The sequence below is a fragment of the Channa argus genome, chromosome 23, assembly GCF_033026475.1.
Source record: "Channa argus isolate prfri chromosome 23, Channa argus male v1.0, whole genome shotgun sequence".
NCBI lineage: Eukaryota > Metazoa > Chordata > Actinopteri > Anabantiformes > Channidae > Channa > Channa argus.
In genome coordinates this window covers 4208051-4229079 of record NC_090219.1, presented here as the reverse complement: position 1 = coordinate 4229079, position 21029 = coordinate 4208051, and the positions used below count along the sequence as shown (strand labels likewise).

Sequence of the window (21029 nt, the reverse complement as noted above, 5' to 3'; positions counted from 1 at the left end):
ATGAAGAAATGGTTCCATAAATGCTAGGACTTAACATGTTTAGTGTCTTATTACGAAAACACAGGACGAGCTCCTACAGAGCTAACACTTTCTCTGTATAGGAATTTAACAACATGCTATTTGTATTGTTAGAAAAACGATGCAACACACAAAACAATTACAAATAACTTAAAAGCTCTAAGTGAAAAGAACTCAAATAAAGAGTAAAGCTCTGCTAAGTTCTTTCATCATGTAGCATTTTATGAAATGTCATAGCTCTGTACATAACACGGCTTTGGCTGATTCTTAGTCTACTGAGGATAAGAAAACCACATTTCTTTCAAGTCTGAGGTGCAAACTAAGTGCAACTTTTTTTCTCAAGTCAACAAGAGCTAAATATATAATCATACAATATGGATATCTGTACATCCAAATACCTTACACAATTTAAATAAATGATTCACCAGCTATATAAAAATACAATCATATGAACAAATGCAGTTTCACTGTTTATATTAACATTTTAAATATATTATTTTTGTGGTATCCTTTGCCTTTCCCTTAATTTAAAAATTGTTCATCTGTCCACCTCATTCATTATTATTACATTCATCTATACTGGACTCAAACAAGTCGCAGCTGGACGAATGTTTCGGATCCCATTTCATCCAGCCTTGCAGGGCTTGAATGTCCTCCAGCCACAGACCATTATCTGAAGCAGCTCATGGAAGTTCAAGTGTAGCATTTTAGGTGTATTATTGCCACTCTCTAGCTGGAAGCTGCCAGAGTTGGCATCCATCCACATTGAAACTAAACGTGCAACAGTCTAAAGAGGGACAACAGAAATGGGTCTCCCCAAAATATGGTTCACAAATAGTAAATATTGTAAAATTATGTGCAGCACAGATTTGATCTTAAGCGAAGAAAAAAGCTAATATCAAATTTTTATAACCGGATTTATGCAGCTGTAAAATATCAAATCTGTGGCACATGAGCTAAAAATGTGATTCTGTGGTCATTGTATATCCATTTATGCATCCATCCATCAATCCATCCATCCATCCATCCATCCATCGGTCCTTTATTCAACCCTCCATCTAACCCTCCGTTCATGCATCCATCCATTGCTAGCTGATGTTCAGCTGATAGTGGATGAGTCGTTGGATCTGCTGATGCACAGCTTCTTGCTGCTGTGACTCTCCTGCTCAGTTTGCCTGCTGTGCTTTCCAATATAACCATCTAAAAAAAAAGACACTACTGTTAAAATACAAGGTAAAGCTGGTCTGTTTTAAGCATTTCATAACTCATTCATTCATTCATTCATCTACTATGTAAACCCACTGACAGGTTTAACTTGCTTTAGGATTTTGATTAGTCATCTAGTGGCTGTTCAATCAAACCAGAATCATGAAACATCTTGCAGAGAGAGACAAAAGACACACTTTGAGATTTAAGCTTAAAATATTGGAACTTACTGCCAATGTGTGGAGAAGGTGCTAAGCAAACTAATGGGCTCCTCTGCCACTGTGAAGGCAAATAAAATTAAAAATAGATAAGGTATTCAAGCAGGATTTCAATATAAAACAGAATATATTACATACTTTCATAACAGTGTTCAGAGAGTGTAGAAATCTTCTGATACTTTAACAGAAATCATAACAGTTTAGGTGTGTTTCTTCATTTGTCTGACCATTTACTCACTATGAACTTGGTTATGTCTTTCAAGCCGCCGAACCTCAGGTAGGAAATATCTCCCTTGTCTTTGTCCCTGTCCTGGTCTGTGGTGTAGATGTGCGAGATGCCTGCTCCTCTGATCAGTGGGATGCACTCGTCGCACGGACATTTTGTAACAAACAGCATGGTGGGCTCCCCAGGTTTAATGTCACGAGTTCTAAAAGCACCAGGAGCAACACCTCTGTCAAACTCTGTTTAGAATGGCTTTTTGTGAATGAATGTGCATTAACAAAAAAGTTCCTGTGCTGACCTGAAGATGAGTGCGTTCTGCTCTGCGTGCACAATATATCTATATTTGCGTCTCTGTCTGTCCTCCTGTTTGTTGTCCATTTGTGGGTACTCTGCGTATTGTGAGCCTGCTGGGTAAGCGTTGTAACCGCAACCCACCACGTAAAGACTGCCTGTTCCATCACAGCCAGCCTGAGGCAAGAGAGCAGTTCAAAACACTCCATGAGAAAGTATTTTTAAATGATGAGGTAGAATACAGAGAAATTTGTTAATAGTGTGCTATAAAAACACATTCAAGTACATAAATAATTCACAATCAACATGCTAGACCTTGATAAATGAATCTGTCCCAAAATGAAGACTAAAAATTACAATTTCTGGTTCAAAGGAGACTCTATTGCTACCCCCCCTGTTCCCAGTCTATCCATCTACACTGGAAACATCCGTGCAATACTGCAACCACCCTTTAATGGATTAAATTGATCTGATAATTATAGGTTTTTGCCCATTTTGTCCCACTGTATCCCTCCCGCAATGTCAAATCCTAACAGAACCTACAGAAACACGACAGTGAAATCAAAGGGGAGAAATTTGAGTTTACCGACTGTCCTTTGGCCCAGATAACAGCACCCACGCCAACTTTAGGGTCCTCTAGAATAAAAATGAGTATTCAATGTGAGAACATGATGACACATAGAAAGCTCTGACATGAACACTGTGAAAAGCTACTGTGACCTTTAAGCCTGCCGTTCAGGAAAGAGGAAAACAGTTAAGTGTCCTCAACCCAGAAATGTGCGATTTACTTGTATGCCAGGCTTCCTTATTGTAAATTGCCAAAACTGGAATGTTGTTGGAGCAGTTTGGGACTAATCATTTGACATTATTACATAACCAAAACTAAATAGCGATGAGAGTGACACATCCTCTAATTAAACTTGAATGCTCAGAATGTGATTTTCCAGCTTGTCAAACATATTGTTTCTCACTGCTTGGCCTTTCCATTAAAAAAGATTTCTTCTGAATTTAGTTTGAGTTAGAGTGGAGTTTATTTCAACATTCCTAATTTTACTTTGCTGACTTTTTTTTTTTTACTGTATTATTCCACTGTATTATTTTTAGTTTGACTTAAAACATAATATCGACTGATATGATAAACGCCCCTGAGTGCAGTGAATTACTTTGTGACAAAAAAAAAATAAAACACCAGACCTGTTCTGTAGGCCAGCAGTCTGGCTTGGATGATGCAATGGTGAGCTTCTTTTTGGGATAGTCCTGTGTCATGATTGGACGGTGAGGCCAGTGATGGCTCAGCAGCTGAAGGTTGTTCTCTGGGTCACAGAACCAACACAATCAATGACTAAAGCAGATGTGGATAACAAGTGCATAAAGACATGCATTACCAAAAATTTTTTAAAAATGACAAGGGGGAGGGGGTTTCTAACCTGTAGAATCCATGTTGCTGCTGTGGGACCCCAGCAGCCACTGCAGCCAGAACCTCCACCAGCTCCCTCATGTTGTGTCTCAGGTTGGAGAAGTAGGGCTCCACACAGAAGTTTTCCAGATGCATATGGGTCAAAATCTTCTGGTGCTCTTGAGGTGTTGCAACCAGGAACCGTTTGGAGAAATTCTTCAGGTGTCTTGTTCGCTCTCTGAAAAGCAAAAATTATTAATAATGTTCTTAATAATGTTTCTTTACTGCTGCACCAGCAGAGGGAGCGGTAGATTGGAGCACCTGTTGAAGAGTTCATCTGTGTTTAGCCCTGGTTCATCATCAACCACCCTCTCAATGAAATCACACTCTCTGGAAGTCTCGTCAACAAACTGAGCCAGGTCAGGTGCCAGTGGCTGCAGAGGTACACAGATGTGAGGACGACTGTTGGACTTTAGCTTCTCTGATGCCCTGGCATCCAGTGTGGCCTCCTCTGTGATGCAGTCAGGTGCATTAGGTAAGTGGGAGTTGGAGTGATTTGTAGAGGTGGACCTCAGCATGCTGACTTCTGGGTCTCCAGGCCAGAAGCAGATTTGACTGACTCCAGCTGAAGAAAAGTAAACAGCATTAGTATTTATTCATCCATCTGGCAGTTAACTGTATGTGAATTAAGAAACACTGTTCCAAAGTTCAGCTCAGTTCTGATGTCAGCATTATGTAATTAGCATTTACAACAGTGTGGTGACACTACATGCTAAACTATTGCTTTAATAGCCACTGTGGCAATAACAAAGACACTCTTTAGTTTCAGGTGTCTAGGTGGGTTTTGAAAGGGAATAGAAAGCAGAATGGGGATCACATCTGCCCAGAAACATTCAGAAAGAAGGCCACCTGCGGAGAAATATAAAATAGCTCTAACTAAATACCTGGTAATTTCCCATATAATGACCAAGAGACACAATATGTCTTGAATTGTCTTAACCTGTGGTTAGAATATGTGAGTAAAGATTCTCACTCATCCAAGATTAGTTATCGAAATCATATCAACTGGACATCTTGGTTTTTAGACCATAGGATCCTTCACTCACAAATTTATTTACAAAGTGTTGGTGCAACCAAATCCTGATGTATAATCATACATTAACAGATACTGTACAATTTGTATGGCCCAATGGGGTACCATCAGTGTCACAAAGTATATTTTTGTACAGGTTTTTGTAAGCATGCATACATTTTTCTTCTATTTGTCTACTCATTTCTCTTACCATTGATGATCATCTTGAGGCAGGTAGCACAGGGTCTCCTGGAGAAATACAGGTGACAGTCAGCCAGGCGGGTGCCATGCTGGATAATGGCTGCCTGTCCGGCATGAAGCTCAGCTCCTGAACAGTGGAGTCCCAACACCTTACTGTCCCGCACCACCACCAGACCCATCCCACGGATCTGGAATACATACAATACAATGATTACTTCACAGTGTGGTAAAGTGTTGGTACAGATCCTACTATATCTCACTGCAGTGTATGGTGAAAGCATAGTAGATGAACTAGAGCTATCCACTGTGTGTTTACACCAACCTGACTGTTGTCATCTTCTTCAGTTTGCTCCTGAGGGAAAAGCTCCATCCACAAACTCAATAAGGTAAAGAGATTAACCTTTGATAACCTGGGGCCGTGACCTGGAGACAGTTTTGATAAGAACAAAGGTTTTCCTCTGCCATACTTTTTTGAGATAATTATTTTTTATTTGGAAAATGCTAACATAAACGAATATATAAATTGGATCATGTACAATTAACCTGGAAAGGCACTGTCAAACGTCGCTCTTGTATTAGGTTGTATTGATAAACTGTCGCTGTTACTCCTCTTTCATAAATGTGCTGTTTTTCTTATGACAGACCAGAAACCTAGCTAAACCACTAGCGTTACATTAAAGAGTTTATCTGACTCACCTTTTATTCTACAGACAGTCTGGGTACCAATGTCTTTTGTATCTCGATCTGGCATGAGCTGGCCTTGATCGGCTCGGCTTCTTGACTTACTTTCTTCCATTCAACCCGCTAGTTTGAACCGAAATAATACCTTCTAAGTCAACTGGGACTGGTAAAATTATCTGAGTTCAACAAGAATTCATGTTAACCTGGTTCAAAGACAAAGTAGACAGAAGGACACCAAGTGCTTCCGGTCACTGCTTCCAAAATAAAAGTATAAAACACAACATAACGCTATATGTGCAAAGGAAAACAGAAAAGCGACCATTTAATATTGTGTCAAACATTGATTGTTCATTTTTCATTGTTTAATTGTATGACTACTTTGAAATGACAATTTTCAACTACAGTTAGATATCATGTTAACAGTTAACTAACGCTGTTAGTCTGTTAGCTAGTATTAGTTAAATTATGATAATCCAACAAAAAACAGACACCCCGAATTACACGTAATGAAAGTAAAAGATGGCAAATGTTTTCAAGCTATCATCATGTATATCCTTAACAGTGCATTGTTAGCGTCTTATTATAAAGTAGAACTGGACGTACTTCTGTAGCTATCTCGATACCGATTAGCAACTTGACAAGGTTCCGGGTTACTTCCGCAAATCACACAACGTAAATACTATGGGCGGGCCAGCTGCAATATTTTTATCGGATGCCCATTTGACTATAGATAATAGCATAAAAGCCGCTTATTATGTGTTTCCATTACGCAATAAGAATCTACCAACTGTAGTGCAATACGAAATTAAATGCAGAAAAAAAATCATTCAGATAATAAACTAAATTCCCGTTCTTAAACTGTAATATATGCGCAGCAATGTCTATAGTCTAATCTAAAGCAAAGAATTTGCGAATACAAAAATAAAATCCCCATCAATTACAATCATCTTGTGGAGTTATTTCATTTACAGAAACACAAGATCGCCATCAGTGAATATATAAAAGTACAATAACATCACAATAATGCAACTGCTAAGGTAATATAAATCCGAAGTGTGTATTGTGATTTACCTCAAACTAACAAACTGTGGTATTGGTTGTTCAAGTGTAACAAACATATTTTTCTTAATGCAGTAGGCAAAACCAATTTAATTTTAAAGTTGATTGTCTTTTTTATATTACAGAAGAAAACTCTAAACCTCTCCACTAAAGGAAATAAGTGCCATAGAACCCCAACTTAAACTGTACTTTAATAACAAAAAGAGATCTGACTCACATTCAAATTAAATGATAATTACAAACAACTGAGTATTCCAAGAAATAGAAACCTACAGAAACTGAAACTGATCACACCAATCTTGACGTCAGCTGACCTTGGCAATTACACTTAGTTTAATTTTCCTTGGTTTTTGATTTCCCTGAAACAGCAGAAATTAAGAACTATAACAGGTAGTTTGTATAATCACAAGCTCCAGGAAACTTAATTCTAAATATATGGCAATCCCACTTCATAGTGTTTTATTGTGTTCCTATTGACTTAGCTTTTGCCATCAGTGTCAGTGCAATGTATTGTCAACAGAAAAACCACAGGGGAATGTTATAAATTACTCAAAGAATTATTAAGCAATTATTTTATTTTGCTGTGTTACCCTTTTGTTCCTTTGCATTTGCCCCAGTAACATTAGCAAACACAAACAAATGAAAATCATTACACTGGACCTGTTTGTTATTGAGAAATAAATAAATACAAAGTTATTTTTGGAATATAAAACTGTAATATACTGAATATCTTAGATACACTTTACAGCTCTTATACTTGTAATGAAAGGACAATAAAGTAATGCAAAATTTCCTTAAATATTTACTGTTGTTTTTGTAAAGAGGAAAGTTCAACATTCTTTAATGGTTCTAGCCTTCCCTTCCGCAGCATTTCCTTACTGAACACGAAGAATTTCTTAGAAGTACTAAAATAACATAACCTAGAGTAGGATCCGACTCAGTTGTGTATACTGATGTTCCTATTTATCAAACTCAATAGTATAAAGGGTTAATTCAAATTGAAAATCACAGAAATGAAAAGTAAACATGACTCAAACATAAGTTTCAGTATAGTGGTACTCACATCCTTGTCAGTGAAAGTCAGTTGTCTTTTAACAAGAAAACACCCCTTCACTTTGCTGACAAAAACACAGATTCCATCTTTTTAACTATTTCCTTACTCTTTCCAGGTCTTTGGTCTCCCACATGTACTCTTCCAGAATTTACTGAATGAGTTTCAGTACTTGTAAGTCACTATAAAAACAAACAAAAATTCAAGTATACATACAGCATGTAAAGAATACAATTTGACAGAAAAGGCGCCATGAATTGGTCGTGGAACATCACAGGAATTGGTCAAAGTGCTAATTTCAGATCTGTTGATAACGCGGCTTATTCCAGTCCACTATCTTGTCAGTCATGCTGCTTATGTGCCAATATGTGCCTCTGTGAATATGTAAATTACCACTTCAAAAGATGGCCATCGCTTTCCCTTAGGAATGTGGTACATTTGGAGCATAAATATGCTGCTACTACATTTGGGAGCAAAACCATGTCCACTTGAATTAGAATTGAGTTCAGTCTTGTTAAATGTTAAGACCACCACTCAGTTTTTGAAGGCTCCGCATCGGCCCGCTCTGATGATAAAATCTTTGAGCGATGTTCCATCCATCTGCCAGAAAGCTTCCGTCTGAGTCACCTGAGTCAGATGGTTAACACAAAATCTGAAACAAAACTCTTCCAGGTCCTGAAAAAAAAGACAGATAATGTGACAAAATTAGAATTGACAAAATATAAAGTAACACAAAGAACAGAAAAGGCTATACTGATTTCTCTGGAGAAAAACAATGATGCAGCAGCAAGACTACAATCACAGCTTTACAGTGTGGGAGATATTTCTAGAAAAGAATATAAACGTCATTGTTTCTTGAAGTTCACTGGATCTACACTAGGTGTCACTTTATTGTTTGGTTAATATAGACTTTTCATAGGCTGTTGCAAGAGGGAGTCTAAACGGTTGTTTGCTTTCTTGCCAGGAAAAATGCTATTGTTGCATATCTGTAAAAGTTTTGATTTTATGCTGTTTTTGTTGACCCGACCTTTTAGTTTTAATACTATCTGAGGAAAAGTTTTACACGAAAAGTAATTACTATCAAATTCATGCAGCCTTGCATTAGCTTTAAATGCAGACTCAGCTGCTGCTGTAAGGAATAACAAGGAAATCTGTAGGGTAAGATAAACAATTACACCTTAACCTAGCATTAGAATAATATTGTGTACTATGTATACTGTACCTCTGCGTCATATTGTATTGCAGCAGACAGCAGGGTGAATGCATTTTCAACAGTGATTCCTCTTTTGATAATGTGCTGACACAGACGCTTCAGCCGGTTTTCACAATAAGACGTGGCCAGGTCCAAGAGGCCTGCAGCAGTCACACAAACATACAATTTTACAAACAATAAAAGATAAACTTTTATTTACACTGAAGCTCATGAATTAGACATGAGAGAACACTGTATTTAAAAACGCTGTGTGCAAACCAATGGCATCCTCAGGTGAAACATCAACGGTGTCTGTGTAGAGGAACTGCAGGAAGGATCTGTAGACAGGGTACGGGAACTGGCCAATCTCTATAACCTCCTGCTGGTCCTCTGTCCACTGGGACCGAAACATCAGTCGGAAATGCTCACACCTACTCAAAACAAAAAGCCTGTGTTTATACTTTACTCATGGCTCAGTACTGAACCTCATCTGTTTTTATCCTATCCTGATTCACTGTAGATCAACTTTTGCCAATGTAGTTTATATTATGAAAACAAATTTAATGCATGACTGCTTAGACATCACAACATTCAAGACGTTTAGCTTCTTTAGTTAATTTTAAAAAATTGTGGAAAACAAAATTACTCCAAGTACAAGTAGATATTGTAGGAAACTAAGTCAATAAAGTTCTAACCCTGTACAGAAGCAATGCTATAAAGGATTGGACATGATTACTTCTTAGTTACAGCTGTGTTTTATATGCACATGAACACATGAACCTGATCTTCAGCACAGCTTTGTGAACATGAATGTGTTTGCCGTCAACGCTGAATTTCAGATCAGCTGTTTCTGGATTGTCAAACTCTTTCTTGAGAGCCTCAGCAACTGTCAGGAAGTCATCTTGCTCTAGAATAAAACAGAATCCAATGTGGTTCTTTGGCTACATCTGCCCTTCCCTGTTTTTTATTTTAAATAAAATCCAAACTACAGAGATAATGTACATTTTATTTTGTCCTCATTCTATCGATGACTTATTCTCTCACCCATAGACACAAGCCTCCACATGACCGAGGGCATGGCAAAGCAGGCAAAGACGTCGTCAGTGTTGGTGAAGTGCGTAACATGTGGAGACAAAATAGACTGGCCCCGACACTGACCCCACATATACACCTGGAGCACAAACACAAAAACATCACAATGAATACATTCCACAATTCAAATAGACTTAGGATCAGCAATGAACCTGACTTTTCATATGGAGACATATTGACAAGTCACACAAGGAATGACATCAGTGCAGACAATTAAATTTGGGATACTGTTACCTCCTCCGCACTTTCAAATTTAGTAATTAAAGAGTTAGCTGAATGTCATCTGAAAGCAAATATGTAATATTGCTAAAATATCAAACAATTTGTTATTTGTACATTCTAGCCTGAAATTAGCAAGCAGATTAAATGCATGTATACCTGCCCACTTTGGGTCTTGGCTGCTGAAGTCTGTGTTGAATGGCAGGCAGCAATTTCTACAATCCTATTAAACCAGAGATGGCTAAATATTAAAACACAAACATCATGTTCTGTACAGTCCAATATGCCCTTTAAGATATTTTCATTTTCAATGTATAATCTTTGTTGATAAAGAGACAAACAAGATCCTTTTCCTAATGAGAGTAAGAGCAGGAGTGGCTGAGGTACAGAAGGAGGAAATGAAAATAGGAAGGAAGTGTTAAATGAATAGGGGAGAAAACTTCCCTGTCTATTCTTCAAATACAAAGACATACACACCCTTCCTTCTTCCCCTATGTGATGGTGGCAGCCTCGGCCACACCCTCAATTTGTTTGGTAATGTTTCACTTACTTTTAAGGGAAAGTGTTTCGTATTTTGTTACTGCTTTTGTATATTTAAAAATCTCAGAATGTTAGTAAACTGTCTTTCTAGTGTATGTTTAGAATTTTTTTAGTTACAGTAAAATCTATCCCTTATGTGTAATATTGGTTTGGCCAGCCAGTATACATATATGTTGCTCCTTGTGTGTCACTCAGGTTAGGTCAGTTTTGTGTTTGTTTATGGTTAGGTATATTTTAAGTTAAGCTGTCTTTTGTTTGCCTCTTTTAGGGCCCAATTTTCTTAGTAATTTAAATTTCTTTGCATATATTGCTTTTTGGGTAAATAAAAACCCACTTTTCTTTGAAATGTAATTCTTGTGTCCTGTGTCTACCTGCTCGGTCTCTGACACCCTACCTCTCTTTGTCAGCCATAATTTGCACTGGGCTCAGGTGGTTGCTCTTGTTTGCAGTTCCCAACTGACCATAGGTGTTTGCTCCCCAGGCATACAGCAGCCCCCTATCTGTTAGTGCCAGGCAGTGGTTGTAACCCGATACAATCTGAAAAGCAGGAAATACTCTCAGTGCTACTGCTGTTGCTTTAGCTCCAAATGAACTGTTCTGTTAAGCCATTAAAATTGAGTGCTGTGGTTTATTAGAAATGCAGAGATAAATACAATGAGTGACTACAAGGAAAAGTATGTAATGGCCATTATTTCCATTTTTTATGGTACGCCCCACCTTACCTGTTGAATACACATGCCTTGGAGTGTAGTGAGGCGGCAAGGTGTCAGCTGGTTTCCATTGCTACCAATACCCAGCTGTCCGTTGCCATTGAAGCCCCATCCATAAACCTAGATAAACAAAACCATGCTATTTACAATGGAGAATTCAGGTTTTTCCCAGAAGGACCAGTAAAACTTCATGTGATGCCATTGTCACCTCTCCACTGTCACCCAGAGCAATGGACGAGGTATGTCCACATGTGATGCCCACTGCAGTCTTGCCCTGCAGGCAGCCGGTTACTTTCCTGGGGTATAGTTGGTTGGCTGTAGAACCAGAACCAATCTGGCCACAGTTGTTATAACCCCATGCAAACACCTGTAGGGAGAATATAGTAATAGTTTATAATTAGTTTGGTCATGTAAAGCTTAAGTTCATCGAAAAATCAAATGGTTTCTTCAAGGACTTGAAAAAAGAATTTAGAACTCAAGCCTGTTTCCAGTGGTTCTTAGGCTGCAAAAAGAAGATCCATGTGAGTAGTTGCTAAACCTCTTAGATTAGAAGATTCACAGATTTTTTCATCTTTAAACCCACTCTCACAGTCAAGTTCTGAGTTGCTGCTTAAAACAAGAGTTCATGTCTGCCAAGTTTGCAAGAACCTGGTTAGCTTAGCACATAAACTAGCAAAATGCTCCTACCAGCTCCTCTGAAGCTCACCAAATCAAAATGTTTTATGCACTTGTAGTGTCATTTCATGCACAATTAAAAACCAAATATAGAAGGAATTTAAGACAGAGCAATATTTTGCCCACATGAAACAAAAATATATAAACGTGCTAAAATTGAAGTCTAAAGAAAGCTGAATCAAATATAAAAATGCTGTAATTTTTATCCAAACAGCTTTTTGTTTAAAATAGAAATGATGGTTTACATGTACATCATGCAGACAGACATTTACATTCACGTAACACGATAAAATCTACTACAGTCAGTGTCATTTAACATAGTGACAGCTTTTCTTGCTTGCAATACACACAACATGACTAGCTTTAATGCCCTGGGGTTGGAAATAAGCTGCTTAGTGTGACTGTAGCTGGATTAGAGGTGGCCTATCTTAAACTAAAAACAAACATACTGAAATGAGAAGATGCTACTCCTATTCGATAGTAAATATAACATCCAATTCTAGTGTTTATCTTGATTTATTAAACAAAATTATACAAACCTTATTTCACTACTGGATACCTTTTCAAACCCCACTGTATTTTCTATGCTTTCAGAATAATACTCTTTCTGTGAACCAGCCATAACACCTTGTTGTAACAACTAATTTTCCATCTGCTTTACACCTCTCTATATGTCAGCTACAGAGGATTGTTTTGATGATGTGTGGAATGACAGGAGTTTGACACCTAAACGCACATGAGAATGACAACAGTTTATCTCATGGAGTTTAAGGATTTAGAGAAAAACAAAATTCATAATATTTAATCAATAACTAATCTATCCTTGAATAGTAATTATATCAATATTCTACAAAACACCAGCAGGTTCAGTTAAAGAGAACACTAAGAGTAATATATAAAAAAATCAGGTGTTTAACACTGCATTCTTACTGACTGAATAAAGTTCTCAAATGACCATTTTATGTTCAACCAATGTTTTCCTATCTAAGTCTTTGTAGGGAGTTTTCTTCTAAACATTACATATCAAAAACAAAGTCAATATGCAGTTGTTTTTTAAGAAAGGACGATGACAATATACAGTTGTGAAAATAACAGCTACCTCGCCATCTTGAGTGAGGGCCATGGAGTGGTGAGAGCCACAAGCCACTTTCTTCACTTTCTTGTTCTGTAGGTTTGAGGTGATCAGTGCTGGGGACATGCCCTGGTTGGTATTCCCATTCCCTAGCTGACTGTAGATATTGTGACCCCAAGCAAACAGCTGTCCATCTGTAGATCAACATAAGAATTACGCTTTAATGTTTTCTCCTTGACTTGAATTTCTGCTTGCTTTGTGACTCACTTTGGATTAAAAAGCGTCTGCAACATGACTAAATGTAAATTAAAAGAGTAAGTGATATCTAAATAAATAATAGACAAGTTTCATGTTTTGAATAATAACCTACCCTCAGTAGCCAACAGGACATGGGGTCCACTGCCATAGCTCAGGCTGATTACCTTCTTCCCATGCAGGAAGTCTAGTTTCTTTGGCACAATAGTGTTCATACTGTCTCCTGTACCAAGGCAACTACTGCAGTTGAACCCAAAAACAAATACCTGGGAAATAACATACAGAACCATAATAAATCCAGGGACACCTCACAAATGATTTGCATTTTTTAATATTCAATATCTCAATCAGAAACTTCTTCAAATTAAGAAGGTGAGACTGCTTTGCAAATGAAGGTGCTGGCTAATGTCCAAAGTCTTTCATACAGATTTTACTTTTCAGTGTTATTATCAGACATACAGAAACACATTTATGTTCATCCATTTATTTATTAAAAATGAGTAATTTAAAATACACATGCATTACAAGATGAGGCAATTAAGCAGTGGCCAATAGCTTATGAAAACTAATAATATACTAAGAGCTTAAAAAAGGGCTTTTGGAAAAAGCAGGGTTTACTGGTATTTCACACGCACTCATCACCTCATTTCCATGTGTGATGTAGATGGCTTCATTGGCAGAACTTCCAAATACGCAGGCCTGTCGAACCGTGGCCAGTTCCTCAGTGCTAAGCAGAGAGAAAAGGGGCCACTTACTGAGATCCACCATGGCTCCAGCAAAACTCTGTCTTTTTTGTCGAGGAGGGGGAGTCAGGGTTGATGGGGAGAGCAGGGAGGAACACAAGTGGGGTGACGACGAGAACGGGGGACCAGAGGAATTGATGCTTGTGGAGGTGAGTAGTGAGGAGCAGAACTATCCCTGCTGACACTTTAGATAGAACAAGATGAGAAGTGGTTGTAAGTGGCAGAGGAAAAAAATGCTCTTTTACATAGCCTCTACAACTAGAACATATTTAATAGAGACATTTGACTCCTTTAGGATTTTGACCAAAAATCACAATAGACATTTGTATTACCAGTAGAAAGAAAGACAGGTACAGATTCATACAGAAATACATGCAAAAATAAATCAATTTGGCCTCAATCTGTGTACAAAAACCATATTGTAATTTGAAGAACCTAAATTCCTTCCATTTTAAAAAGGTCTTGAGAATCACTAGTTGAAGTGAATTACGATCTTACAAGCTCATGGATATGAGGCAGAGCATGCAGTCACAGCAGCACAAGTTGCCTTTTAGTGGCTGCCCTTAAAATTGGACAAATGCTACACTATACATGTCAATTCATTTTAATGTTGCTTACAGGGGAAAGAATAACTCGTGATTATGCCTTACCAAAACCGTCATTTCGAGTTCGATATATATGTCACCGTCATTATACCATATATCCATGAGACCAATTACAGAGTAACTTAGTGCACAATTTAAAAACCAATGGGCATAATTTACATTTAGTCATTTAGCAGACGCCTTTATCCCAAGCGACTTACACGTGAGGTACAAGGCAAACAAAAATCTATGTCAAGGAGAATAAACAACAAAAAGCGAAGCACAGTGTAATTAGAATTCCGCCGCTCTTTGGAGCTTGTACAATAAATTGCTGTTTCAGAGTGGAGTACAGCGTCATGTCCTCTGCATCGTGACTAGCCAAACAGTGTCATATAATTTAGCACTCTCATAGAGAAATAACTCCCTTATATAAGTCAGACCAAGAAGAAAAACTTTAGCCATTCAGAAAAGCATCACACACGCTAACTGACGCCGATGCGCAGGTAAACGGGAGAAGCGAGTAGCTTTGTTAAACGCTTTCCTTTTTCTGTGCACTTCCTACCTACAGCATCGCTCCATGACAATCAACTGAGAAAAGACAGACATCTACAATATGTAAATACAATATTACTACCAGTAAAACACACGTACATGATATGTAAACTAGCTGTAATTACCCAACTGAAATCGTTTCCTGGCCGTTATCAACTGTTTAACCGTTTGTGTAAATTCTTCTTCTTCGTCTTCTGTATTTCTGGCAGACGAGGTGCTGAATGGGTGCATTGCTGCCCCCTTCGGTCATTCGTTACACTTACCAAAAGTGTTAGGACGAAGAACACAAACAATTTGCACGGCAGGCGGTGAATGGAATATTCACCAAAGGAAAATAATTAGAAGAAAAAAATTAATCTATTTTTTCCTTTGACAATACAGTGGGCCGCCGTAGAAAACATCAGTAAAAAGTAAAAAACAAAACAAAAACACTTTAAATTCTCATTGTGGTAAAAAATAATCCTGCAGTAGTCACCAAGGTATCAAATTATTTTTATTTCTCCTAACTGCCTACAGTACTACCTCAGATATAGCCTGTGTCACATGATCATTTGCAAGTCTAATAAATCTAAATCTAAAGATAAGTCTATAAGTAGACTGTTTAGATGGTGTTAAACGATCCAAGGTGAAATACATAACCTGTAATGATCCAGTGATGCAGAAGCAGCATAGTAAGCTATAAAAGTTGAAATAAGCAGCGCTGAGTACATATTTTAAACATTCAAAGTTCTTGCTCTTTTTAAGGTTATACAACTCAGAGACATTAACATGTATTAAGTAACTATTGAGTACTATTAAGTTTATGTAATAGTACTAATTAGTAGTATTAGTATATTATAGTATACTAATTAGTATACTACTACTATCATGTAATAGCGCTAAATATTAAGTACTATTACATAAAATAACATAAACCTGCAAATGGGTAACCTACAACATTTGTAAACTCAGACACTGTGTATCTCTGAATCATTGCTTTTAGTTTGAGAACCACCTGAGCAATTTAAAATTCTGGGTTAGGACATGAGCTAACCAACACTGACACCTAGTGGCAACATAATTATAAAACTATATTTTCGGAATGTCTAGAATTTTTATTTAAATTTCATTACAATCTGTTCAGTTAGTTTAGATTACAGCAACAAAATAAAATAAACTAACATTACATCAATAGATATAATCAGTGTCAATTTTTACTATTTTATTATTTATGTACATACCATTGCGCACTGACTTTAAAGCTGGTAAAAGTTGTCCAATAACAGCATTTAAAAATAGCTAAAAAATACTTAATTGCAACTTAACTGCAATAGCACTTCCCTGGACCACAAATAAGTTCTAGCTTGTGGAGTTTAAAAAAAGAAACCCCACCCTGAGTTCTCTTGTTGGTTCCTCAGTTGAAGAGGTCAGGAAAGTGGTCTTAGCAGTATTCTTCCCCAACAGTGAAACGGGTGTCCTTCCACTTCTTCACTGTCTCCCTTGTTCTGTTCTGGGGTCTCCAGGCCAAAACGTTTAGGAGCAAGATTAGGCACCAGAGCAGTGTCGTTGTACTTCGTCTCAAATCCCCATTGCTTTGAATTTGGTACGACACACAGTAAGCATCAACATCAGCTTGTTTTTCATGTTTATTGATTAACTGCATTGATCAGGACCAGCCCTGTTTCTGAAATGAAATGAAGTTTACTTTACCTGGTTGCAGTTACCATTATTGCAAATGATAGATTTCCCGAATTCCCAGTCCCCAAAACTTCTTGTTAACATTCCCTGCCTGCCAACTTTGTAGTTTCTCCTAAAAATAAGAAAAGCCATAATTAGTCTAATCAAGATGTTTTGTTAACTTTGACCTCAATATACTTTTCATGAACTCTTAGACCACAAGGGGATCAGTTCACTTAAAGTCAGGACTGAAGTTGGCATAGTGCACATTGTCAACAAGTTTAATGTGGCTGCCCGAGGCCACAGGCTGGAACCAATTTAGGCACAAAAGCTGGACACTGGAAGCAATGTGTCGACTCCCTCTCTCTGCTTGCTGATTTTCTGCAACTTTCCAGGAAACAATTGCCTATATATTTGTAGCTCTGTTATCTGGCAAATGAAGAAGAGTTAGATTGATAAAAGAAAATACTGAAAGCTGTGGAAGAGGATTAGCAAAGCATCATCCTCTCACTTTTATGCAAAACTCCTGGAGGCTAATGCTTTGGACCTTTGAAATGGCTTTTCCAGTCAGTCCTTCCAGATTATCATTTACGACCTCTTTGCACTGTTCCTGTCCACCTGCCTGGGCGACCACTAAAGACTGGCTGTCCCTTGCTTGGGCACATCCACTGCCCTGCTGTTCGGCCATTTAATTTGTGAGCAATCCATAGCCCACTAGCAGTTTGCATTCTTCAGTCAGAAGAAATTGCGAATTGTGTCTGCGTGCTCATGCTACAAGGAAATTATGGAAATACAAGAATGTAAAATGTAAAAACTAGAAACAAATGAAGATTATTTGTCTTCACACCTGTGTCATGTAGTAAGGACAGCCACCCTGATGCCAGCTTCTTGTGATGCTCTGTTGTGGAGGACCTGGTTATTTAGGTAGTGAATGCTTTTACGGTTTTACTGAAGAGGACGCACCTTGATTGCAAACCTGGATAAAACCGTTTTAACAGAATGTTCTTAAGTTTGGCCATTTTTTGGTTCTCAAAGCGAGAATCCATTGCAAGTTTCCTCTGTCCCACCTGATTCTCTGTTTAACAAAGAGAATTCCAGTACTTCCTGGAAATTTCATTGTGACCAAGAACATAAATTAAAATCATGAACATATCAATAAAATAAATTAAAATATTTTTATTCCAACCAAGAAAAAGTCAGAGCAGGAGGATGTCTGATCCTTCAATTGCTCTGTAAGTCATTATGTTGTAGAAAGCCTCTAGGGAGCAGTAAGCATCCATCATTTGCAGGGTCTATTTAATGAGCTGGCCATTGATATACTTTCTGAGGAGATTTGCACACTGTGACAGCAATCTGTTGTCATCTTTTACCCCTGATTCAGGAAATACACAAAACCACGTATGAGTGTAATCAGAAACATTGCACATAATCTCCCAGAAGCAACTTTTGATTCATATTTCAGTGGCCTCATGCAGTCACAAATATAAACGTGTTCTCCTTACCATCATAATTGAACACCCTAAAAGCAAACCTTAAAAAAAAAAAAACACAAAATTGAAAACCTTGAATTTCTTACCTTGCTTCTCTAGAATCACCACATCTGCCTCATAGTTTTGAGAGTGTGTGCCAAACTCTCTCAAGGTCAAGTCATAAGTTAGGTTAATGTAGTCATAGATCAGCCACATCATCCATTTCAGATTTTGCCCAAATCGGTCCTACAAGAAGAAAGTAGTCTTTGTGTGAACCATATGCAGAAAATAAAAGATTTTATGAATTCTGTGAAGCATGGCTTTGACATTTTAATGTGAAGGAGAAAATAAATCTACTTCAAGCCTGTTTTCCACAATGTCAAAGCTTTTGATGGGTCTTGGTATGTTCTTCTTTAACTCAGGAGCATATTTTTTAGTTGAAACTGTTGCTGAGTCCAGGTTGGCACAAATCTCACAGAGATAAATATGAAGAGGGCAATAACGATGGGCGATCAGACATACCAGCTTTTATAAATATAATAGGCCTGATATGTGGACCCTAACCTGCAGGACGTGCTCCGCAGCCCTTTCTATAATGTGTCCAACCCCTGTCCCTGGTGATTTAGTGAGGCCCACAATCTGAGGCATCATGCTTGATTTCCTCCACGTTAGACATAGAATTATATAAGATCTGGGTTGTACAGATGACCACATCTGAGTCCTCTACCATTTTACCAAAAAAGTACTTTTGCTCCGTCTCTCCTCCGTCTCTCCAGGGTGTAATCACAGCTCAGGTGAGGCCTGAAATTTTTGTTGTAATGTTAGGTGAAATTACAAAAAGGAATATTTAAAGAACACATTAATACTGTGATATTAAGTCATTGGCTGTGATAGTTAAACAATTATAAACCATTACCAACAATTACTAATGTTTGTTTTTAATATTATTAAAACCATACTGTACTGTTTCTTCTGGGCATTGTATACCGTGTTTACTTGGACCACCACCTTAGCCTGTGGTGTGGTCTATAGGTGTCTTTTGGCCACATGGCAGCACAGGTCTTTCCACCTCCTGTCGGCAGCCAGATCATTATGTTGTCTCCCAGTAGAGCCCTTTCAACCACTTCCTCCTTGTATGCATAGAGATCCATCCTCCACTTTTCAGCTATTTGCCTGTTTAACATAAATATTATGCCCCACCTTTATCAGAAACTGTAGAAAACAACACTTTCAGTAATGTTACTTAATCTGGGACTTACTGCCAAACTAATGTTGCAAAAAAAAAAGTTGGCGCTACTTTGGAAATCCTCTATAAAATATATCTCACCAACCCTCGGGGTGATTTTATTCTTCCTGATGTTGGAATAACTCTGAAAGTATCAACAGACTTTATCACTTGATATTTTACACTGGCAAATTTACTGTGTAATGCTTGGATGCGCTTCATTGTATATTTGCCAGGGACTATGCTTTTAAGCTTTATGGTTTTACTGTTGGGCCAGTTCAGTTTTCGTGATTTATGAGTGAGTATTAGACTGATATTTATTATGGTTTTCAAACAGTGATTTTTTTGAAATGATGATGTAGATTAAATTATCAGATAACTAATATCAGACTGGTTGCCCATCTGCATCAGCTTTTCTAGCTGAGTCAAAGCTGTACACTTTACTGATTGATTCAGAGCTCAGTCCATTTATGTTTACAAAAGTGATTTCAAGATTTGATTTGACAAAACATTTGTTTTTATGTATTTCTTTTGGCATTTTTAAAAACATTTGATATCACATGGGCAGGTTTATAGCTGTGTAGTTCGGACATATTTGTTTATGGGAGGGATCATTATGGTACAACTTGATATATTTTAACCATTTTTGTTTTTCCAAATGTACTGTTGAAGAGACAATAATGGAACTATTGTGATTTCTGCACATGATTGCTTTTCAGTAGTAACAGTGGTTGAATATTAAATGTTTTTATTGGCATATGAAATGTTTCTAATAATTTTAAAGAAAGTATTTCATTAAGGCTCTCCAAATTAAAATTACAAGTAAGCCCTAATTTCATTTATGGAAAAGCAAATAATTACCATTGTGGAAATTAGGATACTGTTGATGGAAGAAGGAGAGGATGAAGGCGTGTTGGTAGGCAGAGAGAGAAGAGGGAAGCCAACAGTCTAGGACTGACAGTAGGGACTTCGAATGTTGGGACTATGACAGCGAAGGCTAGAGAGTTGGTTGACATAAAAAGGGGCGACTGTGGCGCAGGAAGGTAGAGTGGTTGTCCACCAATCTTGCAGTTGTTGGTTCAGTTCCCGACTCTTCCGGTCACAATTCTAAGTGTCCTTGAGCAAGACACTGAACCTCAACTTAGTTGCTCCCGGTGAGCGTTGGCCAGCTGCATAGCAGCTCCCCCATCGGTGTATGAGTGTGCGTGTGATTGTGAGTGTGAATGAGTGAATGAGAAGCAGTGTAAAGCGCTTTGAGTGCCAATAGGTAGAAAAATGCTATATAAGTGCAGACCATTTACACCATTGCAGAGAAGGAAGGTGGATATACTGTGTGTCCAGGTGACCAGGTGGAAAGGTAGCAAGGCTTGAAGCTTAGGAGCAGGGTTCAAGTAGTTTTACCATGGGTCCAATAGGAAGAGAAATGGAGTAGGAGTTATCCTGAAAGGAGGAGTTTGTAAGGAACGTTCTAGAGGTGAAAAAAGTATCAGATAGGGTGATGAAGTCTGAAGCTGAGGGTTGAAGGTGTGATGTTTAATGTTGTTAGTTGTTATGCCCAGGTTGGATGGGAGTTACAAGGAAAGATGATTGGTGCAGATTTTAATTGACATGTTGTTGAAGGGAACAGAG

At 37.9% G+C, this 21029-nt stretch overlaps 2 protein-coding genes and 1 pseudogene across 7 annotated transcripts; all 3 read right to left on the bottom strand.

Moving 5' to 3' along the window:
* Positions 1-215: 215 nt before the first annotated feature.
* Positions 216-5663, bottom strand: cdadc1 (cytidine and dCMP deaminase domain containing 1). The gene is made up of 11 exons (XM_067493041.1): positions 5322-5663; positions 4948-5048; positions 4636-4813; positions 3674-3977; positions 3384-3590; positions 3151-3269; positions 2543-2592; positions 1964-2133; positions 1681-1870; positions 1455-1503; positions 216-1218 (listed from the first exon to the last, which is right to left on the bottom strand). The coding sequence occupies exons 1-11, from the start codon at positions 5419-5421 to the stop codon at positions 1118-1120; spliced, it is 1569 nt and encodes a 522-aa protein (XP_067349142.1). The 5' UTR covers positions 5422-5663; the 3' UTR covers positions 216-1117.
* An 875-nt stretch (positions 5664-6538) lies between these two features.
* On the bottom strand, positions 6539-15311 carry rcbtb1 (regulator of chromosome condensation (RCC1) and BTB (POZ) domain containing protein 1). 6 transcript variants are annotated; one of them, XM_067493039.1, is made up of 13 exons: positions 15216-15311; positions 13814-14098; positions 13287-13437; positions 12944-13110; positions 11378-11536; positions 11182-11289; positions 10854-10996; positions 10079-10142; positions 9653-9779; positions 9389-9515; positions 8888-9039; positions 8639-8769; positions 6539-8091 (listed from the first exon to the last, which is right to left on the bottom strand). In XM_067493039.1, the coding sequence occupies exons 2-13, from the start codon at positions 13937-13939 to the stop codon at positions 7951-7953; spliced, it is 1596 nt and encodes a 531-aa protein (XP_067349140.1). In that variant the 5' UTR covers positions 13940-14098; positions 15216-15311; the 3' UTR covers positions 6539-7950. The 6 variants fall into 6 exon arrangements, with proteins under 6 accessions (XP_067349140.1, XP_067349136.1, XP_067349138.1 ...); XM_067493035.1 differs by having other exon boundaries at positions 15176-15304; XM_067493037.1 differs by having other exon boundaries at positions 15181-15276.
* Positions 15312-16443: 1132 nt separating this feature from the next.
* On the bottom strand, positions 16444-19326 carry LOC137108669 (ATP-dependent RNA helicase DHX58-like; annotated as a pseudogene).
* Between the last annotated feature and the right edge of the window lie 1703 nt (positions 19327-21029).

Excerpts from the sequence above, each read along its gene's own strand:
- cdadc1 (XM_067493041.1), bottom strand. The coding sequence starts at position 5,421 with ATGGAAGAAAGTAAGTCAAGAAGCCGAGCCGATCAAGGCCAGCTCATG. Across the intron at positions 3,978-4,635 it reads CCTCAAGATGATCATCAATG|CTGGAGTCAGTCAAATCTGC; the intron begins GTAAGAGAAATG and ends ACTTTTCTTCAG. Across the intron at positions 1,871-1,963 it reads CAGAACGCACTCATCTTCAG|AACTCGTGACATTAAACCTG; the intron begins GTCAGCACAGGA and ends TGGTGCTTTTAG.
- rcbtb1 (XM_067493039.1), bottom strand. The coding sequence starts at position 13,939 with ATGGTGGATCTCAGTAAGTGGCCCCTTTTCTCTCTGCTTAGCACTGAG. Across the intron at positions 9,780-10,078 it reads CCAAGACCCAAAGTGGGCAG|GTGTATATGTGGGGTCAGTG; the intron begins GTATACATGCAT and ends TTTGTGCTCCAG. Across the intron at positions 9,040-9,388 it reads AAAGCTGTGCTGAAGATCAG|GTGTGAGCATTTCCGACTGA; the intron begins GTTCATGTGTTC and ends TGTTTTGAGTAG.